General features: G+C 27.1%; 2 protein-coding genes across 3 annotated transcripts; both read right to left on the reverse strand.

The window, feature by feature from the left end:
• Positions 1–2,582: 2,582 nt before the first annotated feature.
• Positions 2,583–26,135, reverse strand: LOC112683056 (neuropeptide CCHamide-1 receptor-like). 2 transcript variants are annotated; one of them, XM_025553916.1, is made up of 5 exons: positions 26,013–26,135; positions 10,637–10,780; positions 10,161–10,543; positions 6,443–6,898; positions 2,583–3,335 (listed from the first exon to the last, which is right to left on the reverse strand). In XM_025553916.1, the coding sequence occupies exons 3-5, from the start codon at positions 10,440–10,442 to the stop codon at positions 2,895–2,897; spliced, it is 1,179 nt and encodes a 392-aa protein (XP_025409701.1). In that variant the 5' UTR covers positions 10,443–10,543; positions 10,637–10,780; positions 26,013–26,135; the 3' UTR covers positions 2,583–2,894. The 2 variants fall into 2 exon arrangements, with proteins under 2 accessions (XP_025409701.1, XP_025409700.1); XM_025553915.1 differs by lacking the exon at positions 10,637–10,780.
• Positions 20,683–22,669, reverse strand: LOC112682969. The gene is made up of 5 exons (XM_025553768.1): positions 22,353–22,669; positions 21,984–22,062; positions 21,757–21,878; positions 21,416–21,617; positions 20,683–20,861 (listed from the first exon to the last, which is right to left on the reverse strand). Exons 1-5 carry the CDS (start codon positions 22,419–22,421, stop codon positions 20,683–20,685), a joined length of 651 nt encoding a protein of 216 aa, XP_025409553.1. The 5' UTR covers positions 22,422–22,669.
• Positions 26,136–27,440: the final 1,305 nt, after the last annotated feature.

Raw genomic sequence — 27,440 nt, forward strand, 5'->3', positions numbered from 1 at the left:
TCTGGCAATTTATAAATAATCGTAGAGACAAGACAGCCCTACCTAAAATTCTCACGTTAGATTCTATCTCAGTGGATAATCACCAAGATATTGTTTACCTTTTTGCATCTTATTTTGCTAAGGCATATTGTAATCCTATTAATACTACTCATAATAATTATATTAACAAAAACTTAAATAATAATATTAATAGTTCTACCTTCTTATTTAATCAACTAACTTTTACTGAAAATGATGTTTTAAATTTCATTTCTAATCTACCTCCTATTTCAAGTAGTGGACCTGATGGCATACTCCCCATTTTCCTATATAACTGCAGGTTTATTTTAACACCAATTCTAACATATATCTAAAATACCTCGCTTAACATAGGTACTTTTCCGGAACTATGGAAAACCTCATTTGTTTCTCCACGCTTAAAGAAAAGTAACTCCTCAATAGTTTCAAATTATTGTCTCATTTCTAAACTTTCTACTATTCCTAAAATATTTTCTAATTTAATTTCAACTAAACTAACAACTTACTGTTCCCCTTATCTTTTCAATAATCAACATGGTTTTGTATCTAAACGATCAGCGTGTACTAATTTATCCTTAGTCAAAAATTTAATATTAAATTCATTTGCATCCAATGCACAAACAGATATCATTTACACAGACTTTTCCAAAGCCTTTGATCTAGTTAATTTTGAATTATTGTCCAGTAAATTACACAACTTTGGATTTTCTAATCCTTTGCTTTTCTGGTTTCGCTCCTTTTTATCAGATCGTTCTCAAATTTTTAAACACCTAAATTTCTATTCTCCCAAATTTAATGTATCGTCAGGTGTCCCCAAGGCCATCACTTATCAACCCTCCTTTTTAATTTTTTTATAAACGATTTACCTAACGTCATAATAAAATCTGAAATTTTCTTATTTGCTGATGATACTAAACTTCTCAAAATAATAATAACTGATCAAGATACTTTAGATTTACAAACAGATTTTAACAATTTACAAACTTAGTGTATAGAAAATAATCTCTTCCTAATTATTGAAAAATGTAAAATTCTTCGCTTTAATTTAATTAAAAATCCAATAATATTTAATTATTCTTTTTCAAATTCTCATCTTGAACTGGTCTCTTATTTTAATGATCTCGGTATTATCTTTGATTCTAAATTAAATTTTACTTACCATACCGAATTAAATAAAAATAAAGCAATGCGTATTCTGTTTTATAAAACGATCATGTAAAGATTTCCATGATCCTTCAGTGCTAAAAATTTTATATTGTTCTCTAGTTCGCTCAAACCTTGAATATTGCCCATTAATTTGAATTAATAATACACAAGAACAAAATTAAATTATTAAGTCTAAATAAAATAGCTTGTTAAGATATATGTCTTTTCAATGTAATATACAAAGATCAAAGCATAGTCCATATGATAATATTCTAAACTATTTAAATCTTATTCTACTTAAAGACAGGCGTTTACAATTGCTCTCTCATTTTCTACAAAAATTAATCTCTGGTGGGTATGATTGTCTTGATCTGCTTTGCTTAATCAATTTTAAAATTAATTCCTTTAATTCTAAAAATCCTATATCTTTTTATCCTAATTATTCTGATTAAAAATTATATGCTAAACTCGCCTGCTAACCTTTTAATGATTGCAGGTAATACTTATACTTTTGATTATAGTTAGTCTTGTTTTGTTTATGTACTTTTGTATACCTATTTTATTGTATACATTTAGTTAAATCTTATTTTTATCAAATAGTTTTATAATTATTGTTATATATTATATTTAATGTACCATATTAATTTTATTAAAGTATCTTGTTACTGTTATTATAAACCATATTGTATAAGGACTTAGTCCGTTTAATTCAAATAAATAAATAAATAAATAAATGTGTCATTTTTATGTCTTCCAAATGAAAATTATAAAAACGTTTAAAAAATATACTCTAATGATTTGAAAAACATACAAACAACGTAAAAAAAGTGCTGAACCATTATATTTATAAAACGCATATATATTTATATTACGCATTATGTTTATACTAACAAGTAAACATTGTGAACTGTAACACTTCGAATACATACGCAAAACGTTTGAGTCACAATGTTACTAATATGTAACTTATTCTTTGGGGCATCTAAAGTTAACAGTTGATCAACTCATGAGACAAGTGTGCCTGCAACAATTCCAAAGACAAGAATTGCTTAAAGAAGAAAGAGAAAAATATAACATTTTGATAAGTACGGTATAGAACTTATTACGTTACTTTTACAAACTTGTAATTTTAAATAACTACTATATACACCAAACAACACTTTCCTAACTAAAAATGTGTTTTAGTACTATCCAAATCTAAAAAATTAACTATAAATTTGTATTTATTCATTTTAAATTTATTTTTTATCATTCCTACAAATTTAGAAAGAAATCACTGTACATCTTATATTTATAACTTTTATAGATAATAATATTTTCACGACTATTATTTACAGCTTATTGGTAAAATCAAATGTATTCTAGTTATCAATGTACAAACTTCATTAACTAATGTACTATTACTATATCATTATTGAAAACGTAAATAATATACTTGGTTTTTCAAATTTAAAATCTATTACAATTCAAAAAAGTAAGCAATTCATTAACTACTATGTATTAAATCTATGAAAAAAAGGTTAGATTACCTACGATTGAATAGTTTATATGTTTTCCCTGTTATAGAAAAAATAAGGGAGTTCTGAACCCCTTGGTCCTACCCCGATTGTACAACGTGCGTGCATGTACATGAATATAAACAGTATTTATACCTCGTTGATTCATAAATAACGGGTTTATTTTTTTTAACACTCAAAATCCGGAACGCCGTCACCGCGGACGGGAGTATCCTACTGCTGCTGTTGCTGTTTGTCTCGGTTGCGGCTGCCGTCGTGGACGCGGGCCCGCTGCACGGCCGCGACGGACTCGCTGATCCTCGCGTCCCGGCTCACGGTGCCGTTCTTCCGGATCATGAACACGTTGGTGTCGGTGGCCGCTGCGGCCATCGGTCCCGCGCACCATCGGAACAGCTGTCTGTCGAAGTATTTGCGGAACGTGCCGCTCACCAGGTACAGGGCGATAGGGTTAATGCACGAGTTGATGAAGCTCATGCAGAAGCCGACGATGCGCAACACGTGCCAGAACGTGTTGTACTCGTCCGTGGACTTGGGGTAGTTGTAGAACCACAGCATGAACACGTGGTGCGGCAGGAAACAGACAGCGAACATCAGCACGAACGCCAGCACGGTCTTGGCAACCTTTTTCCGCGCCCGCACTTGACGTATTTGTCCCTGGACGAAATAATAGTGTAGAGAGCGCAGTGGCGCATCGTCTTTGAGGGAAGGGGGGTCTTCAAATTGTATTCAGGACTTCGCCAATAGTTTAACACCGAATGAAAAAATTATGTATCGTATACAATGTTTTGTTTAGATTTTATAAAACACTGATTTTGTATTTTATTTTTATTTGTTTATTTTATTTATTTATTTATTTATTATTATTTTTTTTTTTTTTGATGTTTTGGATTGAAAAAATTATAGAATTGCCTAATATTGACGATTTGATTTACACGAATAACATTTTTGTACGCATTAAGTAAGTGTATATTCAGCGTGTAATGTTGGTAGGAAGGGTGGTCGCCTCATCGAAATAAATTCATTTGATTGGTCGTGGATCAAAAAAGGTTTTGCACAGTTGGTGTAGAATATCGTGCACGCATCATTCTCATTAGATTATGTACACGCATCAATTGTACGGGTATCATTCGACACAGGGAGAAACGCGTTTTCCAAAAGTATGCAGACACAGAGGCACAAACTAGTTGAAATCATTGGGGGAGGGGGCAAAACAAAAGTATTCAACACCACCCACCAATGAAATAAAAAAACGGTTGCATAATATATAATTACATGATATACGATAAGTATATTAATGTATATAATTAACATTTAATATACATTTTCCGACAACGATTCCTTATTAAAATAAGGAATGGTTTTCGGTAAATATAAGTATTAAGATTTAATAAAACTGAAAACTTTAAAATTTTAAAAGTTGCAAAAATGTCCATAGGTTTTAAATAAGAATGAATCACCTGTATGAATGTTTCAATCAACAATCATGGGCTTAGCATGAATATAGATCAGAAATATATTATGTACCTACCCTAGTTTGTTTTTAGTATGTTCATAAATTAAACTATATACATTAAGTATATAATTTTGCATTATATATGTTCATAATTTAAACATAACAAGTACAGTGGGCGAATGTAAGTTCTCACACGAGACCTAACAGGTTTAAAAATATATATGTTAGTTCCTACATAGTGGAAAAGGGTATATAATATATACTATATATGTAAGTTCCTACACAATAAAAATCAGACACGTATGTTAATTCTTACACGACGGAAGAAAAAATCTTTGAATTGCACCATACAGCTAATATTTCTCTTGGCCCTAATACCCTTTGACAAACGATCTACATAATATTATACTGTTATTGTTTTCATTTTTATGCGATAAATTAATTCATCATACAATAGATAAAAATTAAAAAATTAAAATATAATTGCCACCAAACAGAAAGTGATAGAGTGATTTAAATAATTATTTCTAATGTAGTTATTTCAAATATTAACCGCTACAAAATAAGATGAATTTTAAGTATGTATAATGATTAATATTGGCTTTTATCGGTATTTCCTAAGCCGAGGACTGCTAATTAATCGAAATGGATACATGGACTCGTCCGACTCATAAAATATAAAATTTACTACTCGTATTATAATTATATAATTATATTTTTAAATGCATCACGTGCATTATGAAATGTCATTTTTAATAAAAACAAAACATATTGACATTATAATATTTCCTTTTTTGGACACAATGATTTTTTAAGTATAATGTGCTGTTAACGTTTCCGATTTTCGGACCCAAAGCAAATTTAAAGTGTTTTCGTTTTGAACATACATACAGGTATTTCCGAAAAAGGAAAAATTATGATATCAACTCATAAAAGATTTTACGAATTTATATAAAAAAAAAAAAATGCTTTATATTTCTTAATTTATAAGCTCATATAATTTAAGTTTGTAATTTTAATAACTATTCATTAACTACTACTTTAAATTTCAATAAAATGGGTTGATTTACTTCATAAGTGTTATATTAATAATGGAGTATAGTTTACATTATACGTATTATCTATAACCTATACTATATAGTAAATATATTTTTACTAAATTTTACTTATTTTTATCACAAATATTGAAATATTTGTATATTTTAATTTAAAACCATGATTAACATTTTTCATAAAATTATAACATACAAATGCGTTTGTGACAAAATAATTGTCTACCGAAATATTGTTGAATAAATAAATGAAAACTTATAATGGATCAGGAATAAATTTAAAATAAAAAAAATAAAATTTATACTAAGACTTTAATAATTTATAAGTATAGCATAAGTAGATGTTTAAGTTTATGACATCTCATTTAATCTGTTCAAATGCTATTTTGATGTTTGTATTCGGTCCTTGCTCGTTATAATTAAAGAAATAAATAATATTATATTTCGCAATCACTTTATAAATCTACGAATTCGGTCCCGAAAAGGGTAAAGTATAACGGAACAAGTTTAGGAAGCGCTAATTTATGATATAATAACAAAATTATATTGTCACGCATGAGCACTATGTTGTTTCAACTGTGAACATATAGAATGGACTCAATATCATTGTTTAATTATAACCGTATGTATTTATAATATAAGCACACACGCGTACGTGTACAATGTACACATTGCGCGTTGGTGGTGTTTAACAAACATTTAATATTTCATAAAAGGTGCTTCTTTTTATATTTTATCGTATTATTATTTACCTGCCGCGCTATCAAATACCACGTCAATAAGATTAAAGGTCACGCATAGAGCTGCACAATATTTTTGTTCGCAAGTGCGTGCCGTGTTGTTTTCGTGTTGCCTTTTTATTCAATAAGTTACGGTTTTATTTTTGTTGAACAAACTTTTGATCATTATTGTATTTATTGTACAAATATCATAAATGGATAAAAAATAAACCATTATATATCTATCAAATATTTGGACTTCTTTGGAAAATGATTCGCTCAAAAAAACGTGAATGTATAGGTAGTAAGAAAAGAAAAATCGTTCTCGAAAAGTTAAGAAGATTTTAGACGACTTTCGTGCTACGATTTCAGATTTCGGTTTTCAAAAAACCAACTGCTGAAGGATTTCGCGCAGCCTCGTGGGCGCCGTTGGCCGAAATGTACGCACGGGCGGTTTTAGCACCGACAGCGACGGACCGCGCACACGAGACAGACAGAGGGAGAGAAACATTAACGATCAGCGGCGGGCGCGCGTACCTGGAGCTCGCCGGGCATGTTGTTGGAGGTGTGCACCAGGTACCGGGCGATGAGCACGTAGAAGCACGTGATGACGGCCAGCGGCACGGCGTAGTAGACGAGAAACTTGACGATCACCATGGCCTTGGGATAGGCCGGCCCCAGGTCCTCGGGGAACGGGTAACAGGCCTCGAACAGGGTGATGTTGTGCGCGCGGAACTGGCGGATGTACGAGAATCGGGCGGCGGGCACGGCGCACACCGCGGCCGCCGCCCAGATGGCCACGGCCACGATCACCGTGAATCTGGTAGCGAACTGGCCGCCGACGGACGTGTGCAGCTTGCGCATCGGGTTCACGATGGCGAAGTACCGGTCGGCGCTGAGCGCGGTCAACGTGAATACCGACACGCCGATCGACACGTCCTTGGCCATCTCCGACACTTTGCACACGGCCAGCCCGTAAGGCCACGTCTGGAACTGTAATCGAACGGGGCACGGCGTGAAAATCAAAAAAAAAAAAACACACACCCAACGAACAATAAGCACTATGCTAGTCATGTATTTTATGATAAAAATTATAGCAATAAACGTATTTGATGTTGCGACAATCGTAAGAAATATTAAATAAGTTCTAGCTTTACACTGACAACGGATGAAACGAGTAAAAACTATTATATAATTGTATATAAACATATACAGAGGCAGTGGCATATATAGGGGGTGCCTAGTAGGATACAGCCCTCCCTACCCCGAAATGTTTCAAAAAACTTAAAAATTATTTTAAACGTTTGTTATATTTTAATGGTGCTTTATGCTTATTTAGAAATAATTTTATAAAAAAAAAATAAAAAATGATTTTAACCTGGTTGCATTTATTTTATTCAATTGTACTTCAATAGTTCATTCACATGTTTTAAGGTTCTCAATTTATGGATCAATGCTTATTATTAAGAGTTAATTATATAATAAATAAATAAATTATAATTGTATAATACATTTTATTCATACCATATTTTATTATAGAAATAGTCCAGTAGACATATATATATATATATATATTAAATAGTCAAGTACCACATCATTCTTTGTTCGTAAATACGCGATTATACTTACTTTAGGAAATACATAAATAATGTAATCAGTTGAGAAAATTTTTATTGCCTTTATCAAATAGTTTTGGGATATTCTGTAAATGAAATTTAGATAAGTACCTACTGTGGCTTGTTAGTAATTCTTAGATAGCAGAGGCAATTTAAACCTGTTCATAGTAGCCCCTCCCAAAAAAATTTTCTGTACACATTACTAAACTGAGGTACACTTATTCTAGAATCGGTTAGTCCATTTTATCTGAAAATTATTTTTTTCGCATCTAAAAAAACTTTCCATCAGAGATATTTTAACGTGAATATTTCGACGAAGATATTTTATCGTAAAATTATCGAAAATTAGTTATTTTACGTTACGCGTAAACGTAAGATTTATAAGTTTTACGATAAGTTCAAAATTGAATAAAATAACAACCGAAGTACCCTTAATATTTCCTTGTTTGCAAAATCCATCATAGATTTTGTGGAACGCTATGTACAACATTGTATATGCAATATTGTTGACATTCACTGATCGAGATTAGCTGTGATACATATAAATATGAAAAAACAGAGGTTACATTATTTATTTCATCGACCATACACTTGTGTGCACGAGCTCGCCCTAATCTTATCAGCGGACCAGAAATACGTCGTGATTGTGGTATAAAATGTATTGGCATAATTATAATTTAAACGAAATTAGTAGATTTGAATTAGTCATTTTACGTTTAAAAACTAAAAACCCTAGTGGTGCCGATTAGTTTAAAAAATTTAATTTACTGTTTGAACTTTACCGCTATATTTGTAGTACAAGTTAGTTTTTTTTTACAATATAGACTTTTTAAAAAAAACTATTTTTCTGGTTAAATTTATTTAGGTTGTTGATCAAACATGGAAAAACTTTTGTTTTGCACACATGTCTCTAAAATATATTTTACCACAAAGTTCAAACTTATTATAATAAAACATTGTTAAAAAAATGTAATAATGTCCGTACGAGTTATAAAAATATGGTAAATTCATCTAAAAAAGATACAAACTATTTTCAATTCGTCGAGAAATTTAAATAAACTTTACTAAAAACGGTCGCTATTGATGATATTTTAATAATAACAATATTAATCAAATAATATATTCTATAGATTTTATTTCTTATATACTCTGGGATGAATTCCAAAAAAACGTTGGTGTCTTGATTTATTAGACTAAATTAATTATCACGATCTGCAGGGTTCTATCACTGAATAGCCACCCTCATTAAGCAACCATGTTATTGTTATTAATTTTGTACAAAATCATTATACTCGTATTTACTCATTGTGTTTTTGAACACAGATTATAAGTTTTAAATAAAATAAAAAAAAAATAAATATAAAAGAATTCCAGTGACCGAATATTTTTAGGAAAGCTGGCTATTAAAATAATTAATTAATATATTATTAAAGATGTTTAATAAAGTTCAGCTAGTATCTGGTGATGTAATGTGACATCAAACGAGGTCATCGATCTCGATGATTTGGCAATTGACAGAAGTTGGTCGTTCAATTCGAATAACAATGTAATACAATATTATATATTAATTTCAATGAATTATGAAACGAGAATCGATGAAATTAAATAAAACGTAAGTCATATTCTCTAATTTGAGATGCATCGTTTATATTTCCTGTAGGTATGCTGCGTACAAAATTGACAAAGCTAATAAAATTGTCGTCAATGTTTCCATTAAATTAGTTTTTTAGATTTCAATGAAAAATTAGAAACCGCGCTAACGTTTAAAATAGACAAGGAAAAATAAATTCGTTCCCATAAAATAACTTAACACGATAATTGCTTGTAAACGTGAATTTATTTTGTAAGTAATTTTGATCTAAAAGACACTTTGCATAGAAATGGTTAAATTTCATATAATAAAATATGATTATTTGCACAATTGAAAAAATATATATTATACTTTAGAGAAAACCAAATGTATTGTCTTCACTTTAAAAATATACGACATAGCAAATCTGCGTTCAGCAAAACCAATATTGAATTAGAACATACGATATTATAAGTCTTCGCGATATTTTAAAATTTCAAGTGAGTTATGAGCTTTTTATAAAAAGTAATATTTTACATAATCATATCTCGCTTGAAATTTATATCGTAAAAAATCTATGACATCGCACAGCTTTGTTACACGTTTGTAAGACGGAAACAACACATGCGTGTTTAGCGTCTTCTTAATAATCGTATTACTTATCCATTAAAAGAATCGCAATCCCCTCCGAAACGTGGTAGTACGGGACAAAACTATACAAACTTTTGATTTCCCTTTTTCTTCAACCTGATGCACTGTTATCAAAGTTAGTTAAGGGAAAAGGAACCAAGGAGTGCAAATACAATAGTAACTTGAAATATTCTTCTTCGGTATCTCTTTCCTAATTCAATGACCTTTGTCACACATTATCCTCGTCAAGGGGATTTGTTAAGGTTAGCCGATGATTGTTATCAACTGAAAACCTATAAAGCGTTTGGGAAGAGCGTAAAGCAAAATGTTTTAAAAATTTCCTAGAATAATCACCCTGTATGTATAATTATACGAAATTCATATATATAATTTATATATAATGTGTACATTACATTCAACATACAACCAATAACCTTACCGTGTAAACGGTTGATGTGAACGGCACACAGCTGATGATCACCAGCAGATCACCGAGCGCCAAGTTCAGAATGTAAATGTTAGGCACATTTCTCATCTGCTTGTGCCGGACAAATATCAACACCAACGTACCGTTGCCGATGGTTCCGACGATGAATATAACAGCGAACAATATGGGAACGATGTATGTTTCCGGTCTGCCGGCGTAATCGTAGTCGCTTGTAGGTGTTAGAGTGTCGTTGCTTCCATCGGCGATGAAGTTACTGAAGTTAACCGCGATCATGGCGCCAACACACTCTCTGATCGTGCTCACACAAGAACTCCGAGTTGTGGTCTAAATCCGAGGACGAAAACACGGTCACAATAAGTCGCACAACGGTTTACCTGCATGGAAATCAACGATCGTTACACCTAATTAGTAATAATTTTCTTTTTGTGTATATTGTTGTTTTGGATCAGCAAAAGGAGATATCATACCTATAACAAGTCCCATTTGAATGAATTAAATGAATCAATCATAGAATCAAATAGCACCGGATAAGTCGAAAACTCAATACTCGAAATACCAAATACCAATCAAAGTTGTTAAATCCAAAGGAGGGCGATCGCCCCTTTGACCCCCTAAAATACAATTTTGATATATATATTATTTATTTATAAATTATGCCGGCGTCCTACCGATTATCACCAGTGTTGGGAATAGATAATGCAAAATTTATCTAGATAAAGATGAAAGATAATATGTCCAAACTCATCTACTCGTAGATAAAGATAATAGATAAAAAAATTAAAATATCTAGATAAAGATAAAAGATAATTTCATTTTTATCTAGATAAAAAAAAAAGATATTTTCAAAAAATGTTATTTTTTGGTCAATATTTCAAATTCTAATAATGTCTATGAAAACTCAATTATAATCATTATTATCAATAGGTACCTGGTGTTTAATGTTTATTGTAGTAATTTAGTGTACCATTAAACAGTATTTATATATAATGTACAACATTTAATTATAGTTAATCACTAAATTGTTACACAAAAAAAAAAAAAAATGAAATTTGCTCTGTACGTATCAAGATGAATACAGAATACATAAAAAAATATTTTAAGTTAATAATATTGTTTTCCATATAATAATAATTTGATGATATTCATCATTCTATAAGTAGTTACGACTTTACGGGTTCCAAGAGGGAAGTAATGACTATTCAGCGTATGAGTGACATGTTTATATTAAAATCAAATACCTATTATATTTGGAACTTCCGTGGAAAAATAAGAAATTAAGTTTAAAAATACCAAAAATATTTACCCAACATGAAAATTCAAATAAAATGTCATACCAAGAAATAATAATTACTTATTAATAATACACGAATTATGGTTATGAATACAAAATCTATATGTATAAAAGAAAGTCAGGTTATTTACAGAAGTTATAATTCAAGAACGGCTGGACCGATTTTGTTGATCTCTGATTTGTTGGATTCGTCTCCGTACAAGAATAAAAATAACTCTAATTTTGGCAAGAATACAGACAATTATCTAGATGAAATTATCTAGATAAGTAATTAAATAACTTAGCGTTATTTATCTAGATAAGATAACAGATGACAACAAATCTATCTAGATAACTTATCTAGATAAGTCCCAACATTGATTATCACTGAAAAAAATGATAACAATAGATTTTAAGGTCAATGAAAATATTTTTCGGTGAACTAAGGAATGTAGATAGTTATCCCATCTATTATGGTCTATGGTAAAGCAAAATAGTGAAACAGTTAATACAAATCTAATACTTCACAACTTTATGAAATATTTCATATAAAATATTTCACATGAAATAGTTCAGATTTAAAACACTACAAACATAATTCTTATTTTGCGGTTTGGCAGTACATGAAAGGATAACTTTATTAAACAGGAAGGTATAGTATTATTACGTGACAACTACATATATTGCGAGGCGACAACTACATATTCTTTTAAATCTACGATGGGGATTTCTAGTAGGAGTTGGGATGAACAAATTTTTTATGAATGGGTCTTAGTGGTGCGGAGGTTTGGAATAAAATCAATAAAATCAATTATAAAATGCTTTGGCTTCTTCGTTAATCGTTTTAATATGGATAGAATAATTAAAAAAAAAGAACGTTTGTGTATAATTGGACAGTTATGTTTTGAAATATATTTTGAATTTTGAAATTTTTTGGTATTTGATTTTTTGACTGCGCCTTATAGTTGTAGTTCGTACGCCCACGTATAGGTTTTAGAAATGATTTATAAATTATAGTTTTTGATTATTAATTATTAGTTTCATCGCATTGATAGAAGGTAAAATAATATTAGTACATAAGGATTGTTGGGAATAGCGCACCCTTATATCATTCGTAATAATACATTTAATTTTAACAACGCTCAGTATTTTATTCTAATAGTGTCAATGGTTAATAATTGACACTGAGGATCCATGAATCAATATACAAAACTGAACTAAACAAGAACAACTAGAACAACAACTCGACTTGAATAAATATTGGTTCTAAATTAATTATTAATAAGAATGATACCTTACGATTCAATTAGATTATCAGAAATATGTTTTGCTCATTTGAATATTGTTTAATAACCCTGGTAATTTTCAAGTACCCTTTGATGGTATGGTAAAACCAACGTATCTCTTAATTTAAATTTTGAGAATTTCAAATTAAATAAATTGAGTTCTACCTAAGAAACGTTGTTAAAAACAGTTATTTGAATTTTCCCCAATTTATATTTGAATAATTCTATCTGTATATTATTATTTACTTCCATTTGAGATGTATCATGACAAAACATTAAAACATCAATCATTTTAAATAATACATAAACAAAAAATTATACTCATTTTTGTTTTTTTAAAACTCAATTCCACATAATATTAATTTACGTTAATTCAGTAGTCTTATTATTTCAATAAAAGGCAGTATGATTAATCGAATTGTATGCCATAATGTTACGTATAACTAATATGAAAAAATGTCATAGTACGATTGTAGATGTATATATGCGCAATATCATCTTAAGGTATAGCCCCTAAAGGCCAAGACCGGGGTCCTCGGGATTCGAAGGGTCCCAAATTTACATAAATTATATTATATTTACAAAATATCAGAATTTTACACTTTTTTTCTTTTCTTTTTTGTAAAAAAAAATAAATGTCGAATGCAAAATATTTAAATTAGCTTTTAATAAAAATAATTTTATCAATGAAAAGAAAAAGTGATGTTTTCGTCCACATAACATGGGTGGATTGGGTTTAAATAAACCGTGACAAATTTGGAGTGTAAAAATATGGACAATATAGTTGGTCAATAAACTAGAATATATGTTAAGTGTAAATTTGCTGTTTTTGTTTCATGAAAATCGTATTCTTTGAATTTGGTTAGGGTTAGTGTAGCAGAATGGGTAAGCAGTAAGTTAAATTTGTACAAAAATTTATATATTTAAAGGTCCCCGACAAATATTACACATGACAGTCTCTGGAATCGGATCTGGATATGTTGATATTGTTTGTTCAGTAAATCAATGAATTCCCGCATTTCGGTGAAGTATTTCATTAAATTAATTATTTGTTTTTCTTAAATAGTAAAGAAAAATGTACGTTTTATTTAATGCACCTATGGAGTCGATTTGTGTGATTGAAGTAGTGGAATGTGAAAAACTCCTCAACACTCGCCTAAAATTAATTTTCATATCCTTCTGGTAAAACACTATTAATTATTATCTCTACCTGCTCCACAGGTGTTTAAGTATGAAAGAAAAAGTTTTGTTAAAATATTATTCTTGGCATTAAAGTTTCAAAAGGAGTTTTTTTTTAGAACAATTTACTTTGTGGTTACAATGTCATACACACCCCTGCAGATAAAAATGTCAACATGATTTTCAAGCATACCTACTAAAGAAAATAAAGTTTCTTAATTTACATTATTGTAATCAGTTAATTAAAAAATGTTCTATGGCTATTTGAACTGCTTATTAATAGTAAAAAATACAAGAATATACAAAAAACAAGGTGGTTTTTTAATGTCTAATAATCGTTTTATCGGTTAAATCGTATGTTTTTTGAAAATAAACATTTTACATAATTTGAAAACTTAAGTCATAAAGTCATCCCTCAAAAAAATGTATAAATTTAGTTTTCAAATTATATAAAAATGTTTATTTTCAAATCGAAGAGTAAATCTCCAGTAACCCAATTGTTAATTATATATAAACATAAAAAGCATAGATGGAAAAAGGAATGAACATTTTATGAGATATCCCTCACTGATCTCACTCCACTTTTATATTATAAAAATTAAATTAAAATATATAAATGATAATATTAGTATACAAGTAGTATCACTTAAAATCTTAGAATCTAATTGTTTCTACTTTATTTCTATTTATAGCAATGAAATTTAATATTTTCATGAAATTGTTCTTTGATATGTATTATACTTAGAAAAAATTCTGAAAAAATGAATTTACTTTTTCTTATTGGTGATAATTAGACACGGGTGTTATAGTAGTCAAAAACTAGTAAAATTGATTGCATTACAGCACTTAAAAGTACCAACAATTGCGCTTAAAAAATTAAAAAATTGTACTAAAAAATAACGATACGTTAGTATTAAAACTTTTAACTTTTACATCCCCACAGTCAATTCTCGGTCCATTCCTACATTTGCAATTCCGTTTCATCACACTTCATATAGCTCCAACAACCCAATTAATCGTATAACTGTTGAATGTAATCGGCTCAATAATTGTAATAATTTGATTTATTTGTTTAATGATATTCTATATACTGTTTAACCCAACTCTTAAGTATCATTAGTCAGTTATCACCCATTTATTATACTTATGTGCATGTAATTTTATTATCTTATTGTATGAAAATATTTTTATTTGTTTTTTTACTGTCATTTTAATTGATCAATCGATGTTTCATCCACTGTTAACTATATATTGTATGACTGTACTTAAGCCTACAGGAGTTTATTCAATAAATAAATAAATAAAATGTTACAAAATTTTTAAACTCTAAAAAATATAAAAAAATATTTTACATTGAATTAGTGATATAAGAGTTTTTTCAATTTTCTAACACAAATATTCTTTTTTTTAAAAACAGTGGAAAAACTTGGCTTAATTTTTGGCATATTTGCAAAAAAAGTAAATAATATGATCACACGAAATTCACAAATTGACTGAAGAACGATTGTCAAATAATCAAGTTTAATGTAAATTATCTTAAACGTGTTAAAATAATCTTATTTATATAGATCAATAAATCCCAGTTAGAAAATACAATTTTAAAAATAATCAAACTGTCGTGATAACTTAACATAAAATAATGTCAATAGACAATAAATCATTTAAACAATATACATCAATAAATCATATGCTTTTGACTTAAGCCATTTAATAAATTATGGAAATTGTATTTAAAATTGAAAATTAGTAAGCCCAACCAAATTGAAATTAAAATGAAAAAATTCCAAAAACTTGGATTTAAAAATTTTAGATTTTAATTATTTTTAATCCGCATTGCATTTAAAATTTACTTAGCAATAAATTAGTGTATTAAAAGAACATTTGCAAATGCAGCAACATTCGCATCCTAATAATCAATCTTCGTATTATAAGAAATTAAAATATATGTATGTGGGAATAAATCGAAATTCGAATAGAGAAAATTTTTATTTTAAACTAGAGTACATATACATATATATATTTATATATTTATATTTTTATATGTAAAGTTCCGAAAGTTTCCGCAAAAAAAGATAAAATAATACAAATAGAAAAAAATCGGTTTATAACATCACTCTAAGTGACATGAAATAAAAAGCCGTATCAAACCGAACTTGAATGAATATTGTAATATAATAGTAATAATAATGCTAAAATATCTTTGTAAATCCGAACGTACATATTCACGATATAGAAATATACTTACAATTTGTTTTTCTATACTTGAACGTGTTGATCTAACCGAATAAATGTGACAACTAAACGGAAATATTCATCCCAAGTGCAGCCTCAAAATCGAACGAACTGGAAAACAGATATTATTTTCGCGTTTGAAATGAAAGATTACTGCTGTGCGAGAAAACGCAAAACGCGATAAAACCACTGCTAATATATGTGTGTTACAAGAGTATTCTTTTAATTGTATAAGTAAATTAAATAATATATTTTTTCTGTTTTTATTCGTTGAGTTGTGATCAATTTTAAGGATTTTGAAAATTACATTTTTATTTCACAGAAGTTCTAAACAATTGTTTTTTTTAAGAACATTACTTTAAAAACACATACTTGACGTTTTAGGGCTCTATTATTTTTCAGTACCTTTCTGATTTAATAATAATGAATACGATTATTTTAATAAATTAAATTATTCAAACAAAATATTAATACATTAATCAAAAAATTAATATATTGTTTTCAATGATTTTTAGAGAATATTATATTTTAATAATTTGAAATTCGGGAATTTTAAGTATAAATATCACTATATAATAGATTAATTTATTCAACACAGGGACGTTGATCCAATATGACTGTTTAGAATGTTTATTTTACATTAAAAAGTATATACAGGAAAATATAGAAAATATACAGGAGTATATTTTCACAATGAATATAATATGTTTACCTAATAACCCATAACAGACCCAAACAGTGCGTTTCATGGACTTCACTCGTTAAGGGTAACTAACCACATATATTACATAATATGTTTAATAATAATTACGTAAAATATATCTATAAATAAGGAAAATAAAAAAAAAACACCCCAACTTGGCTCCTCACCAAAAAAGTGAAACTGAAAACAACAAACGTTATGCATGTCATAGACTTTTAATGATATATGAAATGAAAAAGAAAATTACGAAAAAAAGGTGTATTAAAAACAGCACGTACAAAATAGTAATTGGTTTGAGTATATATTTGAATATACATATTGTTCGCAGTAATTGAGTTCAAAATATTATTTCGTTATTTTTTATTATTATTTTTTAAATTAATATACGGATTATATTATTTCAAATATTGACCTGGTTTTGTTATTTAATTTACATTCTATGGTAGGTAACCATGATCGTGAACATAACTATAAAAAATCATCTATCCATGTTCGTCTCAATTTCTAATCTCTGTGTATTAAAACTGACTTTAATTTGCTTTTTTTCCTCTAACATCCATGACGTTAATACGCAACCTTTAATGTCTTGGTGTAAATTTATTACTGCGTACTATTAATTTCGGAAACCCTTATATTCACACATCAGTATAATGTATAACACAATATTCTTCATATCCAATGTGACTCACGATGACTAATAAAAATCCCCACAAAGAAATATGAACAAGTTATTATTTTTTAATTTGTAATTATATTATTACAAATAAAAAATATATTGCAACAAAAAAATATCGCTGATTAACTGTAACGGTTGATAATTACACTGAATTAATAATCATTATTATAGTGGAATATATAAGTAAATATTTTATGTAAAAAGCTGATCTTTAAATATTTTAGCCCTGTATTCATGAGGGAAAAATTTTTTTCTTCATAAATGAAAGCCTGAATTATACAAAAATAATATTTCCTTAATTAAAAATAATATACACGTTATAAAACAGATTATAATCAAGACAGAATAGAGTTTGATCGGAAAAAAATGTATATAATATATATATATATATATATATATATATATATGTATATGTATATATTATATATTTCTTTTTAATTCTATGTTTAAGACTGAAAAAAAGCTCAAAGTGTGGAATAACTTTGAAAGCCCAATCAATATCCTAAAAGACCAAAAAATGGCTTACAAAACATTCATATAATAATTTATTAATATTGAGATTATAATTTTTACTTATATTTTTTACTCTGATTTCTGGAATAACTATTTGAAGTTATAAAATATATCAAAAGTTGATTACGTCTTATTAAATCGTAAAATCGAACTCAAACGATAATTTTTCGATATTTTTCTTAGAAATTTTTTCGTAACCAACAAAATATAATGATTTTTCTAAATATTTTATCAAAGTAATATAATATATAACTTTTTTTTTTAATTGTATTTATTTTTATAAAAAATACTTTGTTAATTTTTATTAATATTGAATGTTTTCGTAGTTGATTATAATGAGAATTTCTTTGAAAATCATCACTAAATAATGCTTAGAAGTATCTACATTCATAACAGACTATTTAATGTGCTATTTTAATAGTATTTTTTTTTCCATAGTAATCATAAACAAATATTTTTTAATTTCATCATGTAATTCATAAATAAATGTACATTTTTTCAAATAATCAGATAGTTAAAATTTTTTTTTAATTATATTTTTTTAATAAATCTAATTATTTTTTGTTTATTTAAAAAAAAAAAATCAGCTTGAAAAATTTGATCATATTTTTGTCGGTTAAAATTGTGGATTTATTCAAAGTACAAAAATAATGAACAATAAATAATAATAATGATTTTAAAGCAACTCGATAGGCAATTTTTTATGATAAAAATATTAATTACCTTGTTCAATTTCTAGCCGAAAAAAAATTATTTTTTCTTATATACAGCAAATACTTAATAATAACTAAACCATAGACATTTTTTGAATGTATAATTTTGTCCCAGTCCATTTTAGCGTAATTTGCAAGTATTTACATAAATCTCCTAACAAAACTGTTCTCTCTGATCGCATTATTTTATTTTCGTGTTTCAAAATAAACTTATAATGATACATTACACTGAATACAACAGAAATAAAACCGATTACTCTAACAATAAATAAAAGTTACTCTTCACGTTATTGTTATGAATTCATATATTAGTTGGCAACTTTTCTCAATTTTACTTCATCATCCACCGATGACAACTTGTGCGTTTTTGACCGAAATAGACCTGTATTGTATAAGAGTTACTTTTACATTTTACAGACATTATTTATGACATTATATAAATTAAAAACTTTTAAAAATTACTTTTTAATATATTAGCGCGTGTTTAAATTTACAAAGTTCCATGATTGACTCACCCCAGTAAATTGGCCGAAAAAAAAATGTCAGTTGGCGCATATGCTGCAGCATACTTGTGAATGTGCTATCCCCATCGTAAGTTTCTATGAATATTTATTTAGCATAGAAAATTAATCAATATTCGAAAATTATAACTATCCACAAATTTGGTATTTTAAAATTTAAATTCTATATTCATACGAAATACATTCCTGAATTATACACAAAATCGTATTATTTTTAGACATAACATATATATTAGACATGTTTAAAATATTACTATTCTAAAATCGTTATTTGAATGATGTACTGATTCTTTGCTTTTTGTTACTTTTTTGTTTAATCAGACAGTGTAACAGTGAAACATTCGTCCACACGGAAAAAAATATTTAGTTAAGTCAACCGAAATTATATTTATTTCAACTAAAAAAAATAGTTGCCTGGGGGACAGCTATAAAATTAGCTCAAGTTACTAATATGATTTAGTTGAACAATTATAGTTGAAGTAGCAATATGTATTATAGTTGAATTTCAAAACTACAAAATAATATTTATTTCGACTAAAATAAATAGTTAAACCTGTTATCATACTTAGTAGGGCCAACTAAAATTGAAGTAGCTATTATTAAATATTTGCTTATGTTGACTATTATTTATTTGAATGATAGGAATATCTACTATTTTTTTTTATATACCAACTAAAATTATAGTTACTTTTTTAGGAAATTTATATTTGTTACAGCTATAATATATAGTAACAATTACTATATTTTATTGGCAGCCTCCCCCACCACCAAAATGTATTTTGAATGTTATTAACTATAAAAGCATTTATATATAAATATAAAAAAATATGTAGTTAAGTCAACTGAATATATATATTTTTTTTTCAACCATAAAAAATAGTTGTCTGGGGGACCTATAAAATTAGCTATATATATTTGTATTGGAACAATGTAACTTTGTCTTAAACAACATAAAATATTATCTGATTGTGCAAATGATATGAATTAAATAAATATAAAATATACATAATAAATAAAGACCTTTTACTTGCAGTAATTATTTCCATAAAACAAATTAAAATTTTGGTTTGCTTTATTACCATTACACTAATAATAATAAAAAAAAACTTATATTATAGATATATAGATAGATGTTAATATATATAATACAAACAAAAGTTAAACATTGCACGCTTGCTTTATTGCCATAATAGCACAAATAATAATGTTAATAAGTAACATATTTTATATAAATATTATAATAGATACATATGTAGATATAATAGATTAATACACAGATATATGTAATATAAACAAAAGTAAAACATTGACTTGCTTTATTGTCATTACACAAATAATAAAAAAAAACATATACAATGTAGATCTATATAATATATATATAGATATAAAAATAATAACTATATAATATATAAAAAATAACTTATAAAGGGATAAAAATTAAATCTGAGCCAGATACACGGACTTCGTGTGACCTCTGATGTAATTGTTCCAAATTAATGCAAATATATTTTGGGATAGGGGTAACATTAAATGCCTGATAATGTTCATTAAAATAATTTGTTTTAAATAGTTGGCATATTGCAAATGATAGGTTGACATCTGTAATAAAAATATGTTTTATTAATCCAAACGATGGTAACATATCTTCAATTTCGCAAGCATTTATCACTATACACATATTATTACAATTAAATAGAATATTTTTTATTTTTACCCAAGAAACAAACATTATATTATCATTAGAGAAATCAAAATTATTAGTTATAAAATTAATAATTTTAATTATTAATTTTATTATAGAACTGCAATGTTAACACATTAATCTTTAAAATCCGTCCAACTTAATTTAATAGGTAAAATATCTATAAGTTATGATTTTTTTTTAATAATTTAAATTTTATTTTTTTAAATATATTAAAAAAATGTATATAAAGTTAAAATTTTGAAAGAAAAAAATAAGATTTATTATTTGTATGAATGAGCAAATTAAAATAATATGAATAGGTACCTAATTTTAAGCCATTTATGAAAAAATCTTGTACTAGTATCAAAATAACAATAGGTTAATAACTTATGATATATACGTTATAATAATTTGTAATTTAGAAATTAGGTAGTTATTTAAATATCAAAATGTATGAAATATATTTTACCTGAAGAATATTCATTATTTTTTTTAGCAATACTAGTGTTCGAAGACCGTAATACAATTTCATTTAATAAAATTTCCTCCTCAACATGATTGTTGTCAATGGGTAATAATGTATTATCAATATCCGTTACTTCAAATTCCAAACTGTCCCAATCAATTGCAGGGTGTTTTGGTTGTAATTCAATGTTTTTAACAGCTAAATTCTACAATGTTAGAAGGGTTGTATAAGAAAATAAATATACATTACATTATTTCCCAAAAATAAATTTATCAGATAAACCAAAAACATTTCTCCCTTTTTTTTGATTATATAAAATGAAAAAATTCTTTAGGAGTTCATACTTTAAGATTTTTTAATTCTCCAAGATTTTTTAAAAATACTGATCGTTGACCAATCTTAGGAAACAATTGTGTGACCATGGTTTCAGTTAAGTTTAACAATGCCATTTCATTTATTTCTTCATCTAAATAAAATATAGGTAGGTACAATTTATTATTTGAATATAGGTATTAGAATAATGTTTCTTTGTATGTCTAATTTAAATTAAGCTTTTAATTATGGAAGATACCTTTAAAAACTTTAATGATTTCTGATGAGAATCCCCATTCTTTCAATTTTGACTCAGTATATATATCCATAGTATAACACTAAAAATACACAAATTCTATAAAAAAAGTGAATACTTTTAAATTTTATTAGAGGGTAAATTATATTTATTTTTTTTCATTTTAATAGATTTGTAGGTAGTTACATAAAAGAGAATATTATTTATAAACAATTAATAAAATCATGACTGACTTTCAAAAGCAGCGCAATAACGCATATTTTAGAGTTTTTAAGTGCATATTTAAGAGCTAAAAAGTAACATTTTTTGTGCTACAACTTCCGAGCCCTGGTAATAACTAATGGGTAGGTATAGTAAAACAAATAAACTTACCTTATAAGGCTCAAGCAGAAATTGACAAAATTTATTGGTGCGAATAAAATAAAACGCGAGACACAACATTAGCACATTACAATGGTAAAATAGTAAGATACACAACGAAATTTAATATTTTTATATGTATTGGTAGACACAATATGGTTAATAGCGCCGTAAAGATCACGATAATCGGAATGCCATCAATGTAGCTACTAGCGGGAGGAAGAGAGGCCTTATACGATAACGGAAACATTGGTAAATCCCGAAGTTTCCTAAAATAAACAGTAGTTCTGTTATAATTATAGTTGAAATCACTAATATTTATAGTAAATACAACCACACCGTTTTTATATTAAATCTTAGCCGAGGTAATAAGTAACTGTAACTAAATAATAGAAATTGTACCTATAATTTTTCAACTATGATACTTTAGTAATATTTGCTAAATATAATTAGTAACAATAACTGAAATATAGTGTAACCACCTATAATTTTAATAGCTATAATTTTATAGTAATTTTTTTTTTCCGTGCAAATAACCTAATTAAAAAAATCATTACACTTAATTTAAAACACGCATCTCAATAACTGTAAGCCCACCACTGGTATCATGATATCTGCAATGAGTGGAGTGACAAAGGATAAATTCAGTCTCAGGTATTCTCGAGGTTACTTTTATTTTTTTATGTGAATTGATTTTTTAAATGAGCTTTAGCATACAAACATACAATCATAAGATACAATTAAAGCTTATAATCCATAAGAAACTACAAAAAAATCATATTCTTAAGTAGAATTGTTATTTTTAACTTTATTTTCAGATAAAGAATAATATTAATTAATAATATTACAATATAGATAACGATAACGTGCAGAGAATATAAAGGATGATTATAATAAGAATAACAATAACAATAATTATAATAATATAAATGGAGAGATATGAAACAAAAATTAGAAATTAGTTGACTCAAGGAGAATAAGAGTTTAAGAATAGGGTATTAAAGAAGAAAGCAGTTGTTTTCAAAATTGTTGTTAATAAAAAGAGTAATGAATTATTACCAGCTTTAATAGCCTCGAGATAATTGGAAAACTAGCATTCGTGTGTAGTTGACGGTGGCAGTTACATTGGAAATTTTTGTTTCTTATTAAAGCTGGGATTGGGAGCAATATTACTTGTTAAGTTAAAATTGAGAATAGAATAATGATGGAGTTTATTATTTTTATTTTTCCTGCACTTTTCGTTGATATTTTTTATGAATCTTTTTGAACTTGTTTTTTGTAATAAAATACGTGTCCCGAATAATATAGTGGCCTTTATCTGTTAAGTAGACTAGAACATCATCGGTAATAAACCTGTTAAATACAGATGTGTGGAATTCGATTTGCCCTTAAACTTTTAAGTATTCATTATAAAATATAATTAGTTGCGCCATTAGTGCAAATAATCAAATGTTTTGAAGTATTTTTAAAGCCTACTCTCAATGAGTAGGCAAAGTTAATTAATAATTTTTTGAGCGTAGAAAATTCGTATCCTTCACTTACATAATAAGAAAGTGCAATTAAAAGTTTGTTTCTTGAAGAGGTTTCCATGCCGATGGGTGGTATTTTGCATTGGTCTTGAGACGGTTTTGAAATAAAGGAGGACCAAATACCTACTAATGAAAGTCAACTTCTTCGGAAAGGGAACTATAGCTCAATAAATCTCTATTAGGTATAATGAACACTTTGGTAAATTGTGTTTAGTAGAAATTAGTAGAATAAGCGATAATAGACCAGCATAATAAACGTTAGTTTATATCGAACATCACGAACAACTAATCTTTGACTTAATTCTACATATTAAATGACGCAATGAATTGATCATAATCTCATAAATAAGTACATTATAACAGATTTTCTTTTTAAAACATGTATTTTTACACTTCAAAAAGTATGACATATGAAATTAAAAACATGACATGTTAAATAGTGTACCCACACGTTACAATAAATTGGATAATACGGTATCATATCTAAAGTCGTACACTTAATACATATTTTAAAATTAATTTAAATTATTTAAATATTTACAAGTAATATAAAATTTTCTTAATGCAAAATAATAACTAGTATATACGTTGCTACAATACTTAGCTCAAGAATGTATTTGACTACTTTATAACTAATGTATTACCAAAGTAAACTATGTTCGATACCAAACTATTTGAATAAGTCTTTGAACACAAAAGTTATTTTTAAATCGTGTAAAAGAATTCAAAATATACCATTTTAAAATATTCTGAATTTTATACATATATCTAATTATGTCTCACTATGTCCAATATCGCAAGTATTGGGCCAAAGTTATTTGTGGTTTTCGAAAAACTGATTTTGAAAGATAATATAAATTAATTTACTCATTGTCGTCTTGATTGAAACCGATTAAATTAATATCAATATTTTGGATTTGAACATTCCTCCGGTATTTTCACTTTACTTAACAAAATTTTCCCCGCAAGAAAAATGATTATTTTACAAATTATAATTTTATACAAATAAATAAAATATTATTATATGCAATCTGATTTGGAAGATAGATGAACAAGTATAAGTCAATATTAATAACAATAATGATAGTATACTAATAATATTGACAATTGTATTTGGGAGTTGTAATTCTATGACAACCTATAATAGTTTAGTCTACAACGTCGCAAAGAGATTGCATGCTCAAGATGTATTTGTATGTGCAAATTATTTAATAATGAAAACCATACAAATATAAAAAAAATAATAAATATTCGAGTAAAAAATCCATATTTATAAAACAGAAAATCGTGATAATGGAAGAATATTAGAATTGTTTACAAAAAAAAAAAAATAATAATAATTAAGGAGCAAATATATTGTGTAAAACAGAAAAAATACAAACGTATTATAATATTTTTTATTTTTTTTTGACCATAACCACATTTTTTATTCAGATGTAGTTGAAATAAATATAACAAACTATAACATATATGCATATCTATGTGTGTCATTTACATTTACAATAAATATTTATGCAAATTGAATAGATGAGAAAGTAACTATATTTAGGTAACTGCATTATAATGTATATGTCTTATATATAAGACGTAATAATTACTATTATTTTAATTCAACATCATTTTGTGTAAAAACTATATCATACAATTAAATAATAAACGAGATAATAATTTTAAAAATCACATAGTTTATTAAAAAAAATAATAATCAGGTTGTATCATGCATTTAAATTAAAAAAAAATCTAACTCATTAGATTTAATTCTTTGGATTTAATATTAAAATATTAAATTCATCAAAAACATATATTAAAACTACTTCAAAATATTTTTTTTAAATCACTTATCCGTCAAACTATGGTCAAATTAAAAAAAATATATATAGGTATATTACTTATAGTTTATTATTGATTGAGGGAAGTTTAAAACTGGTAAAAACATTATTTTACTATTTAAAATAATTTTAACCTTTTAACCACGCATATTACTGATTTTCAAATTAATTATTTAATATAAAATCTAATAATTGTTTGAACCATAGCTATAATTTTTTATGTACATATACCTTACAACATATATGAATCGATGTATTTTATTTTCACTATAAAATATTTTTTAATGGAATTAGTTAAAAAGTATAAGACTTACAAAATAATTTATTTGATCGTGATCCGTAAAATAAATTGTTGGTTTGCAATGGTTTAACGCTGACCACACGATTGAAATGAAAGGAAATTCGGCGATTCGTCAACAATAATATCTACTGTTCGAGTTTTATAGAACAACTGGTGGACCATAAACGAGGACCGCGCATAACTTTGGCCGAGATCCCCCGAACGCTTCCGGTAGGAATCGAACACCATAATTTAATTAAAACTGTTATTTTGCAATACATACTACATTTAACATGGAATTTAATTACAATCGATATTAATATTATTATTATTGTTGTTGATATTACGAATTGCGTATATTCGAATCAGAATAACGGTTTTAAATTTAATTTGGATATTTTAAAATGTTTAACAGTACCTAAAGGAATTACAATTCAGCAGATTATTTAATATACTAGTTATTAGAGCAAAATCGTGATGGATGGAGATAGTATTATTTGGATACATGGTCTAAAAAGTCCATAATTAAAAAAAAAATTAAATATATATAATAGGTATCGTAATGTATTACCGACTTAGACAATTCATCTATCTCATATGAAACATGATTTATTTTTTGCCAAATTTATTTGAATAAATTACATTTAATCTATACAACATCAGTTAAAATAGGAAACCCTTATTTTTAGACATACATTTTAGGGAACCTATTTACTACATTTCGGGGGATGCCCGGGCACACATATGACTATACTCTGATAACGGATAATTTTTATTTTGCAAGTAGTAATTGGCTTATATTTTTTATTTAAAAACAAAGCCAGATTGACCCGGCGAGTTACCGAGCTAAACTCCGTGGGCCGCGACAATTTATGGCCTTTTAAGTTATGAAAAGCCGCTAACAGAAAATATTAATAATTTAAAGTCGAAGATTAGTGCACCTATTGAAATATGCAATTAAAAAAATTTGGACAAGGTCCGCCACTTACTAAGTGGGCCGGTAACATATAGAAAACTCGGTGAGCCTTATTAAACTAACAGGCCTTGTTTAAAAATAACAGATTATTTATTATATTAATACAGCATAAAACATTCTGTGATTATACATAAATAGTTTAAGATATAATATAATTTAATTAGTTTTTTTTTATTTTGAAAAAATACAATCTGAATAGTTTATATACAATAAGAATGTATGTTAAATTATTTATATTATTGTTTATTATTATTTTATTTAATATTATATTTTTATTATTTATGTTAGTATTTAACGAGAGTAGAAGTATATTATCATTTATAAATTAAAGCGAGTGAGATCGACTGTGTACACCTGTGTACATAATAAATTCCTTAATAAATTATCTTAATAGATTAATATGGATAAATATATTCTGTAATAAAGTCACGAGACAGTCTCTCACGATTACCCCTTATTGAGGTATAAAAAAATAAATATATTGTC

This window comes from Sipha flava, unplaced genomic scaffold (assembly GCF_003268045.1).
Source record: "Sipha flava isolate LNK unplaced genomic scaffold, YSA_version1 217_pilon_pilon, whole genome shotgun sequence".
NCBI lineage: Eukaryota > Metazoa > Arthropoda > Insecta > Hemiptera > Aphididae > Sipha > Sipha flava.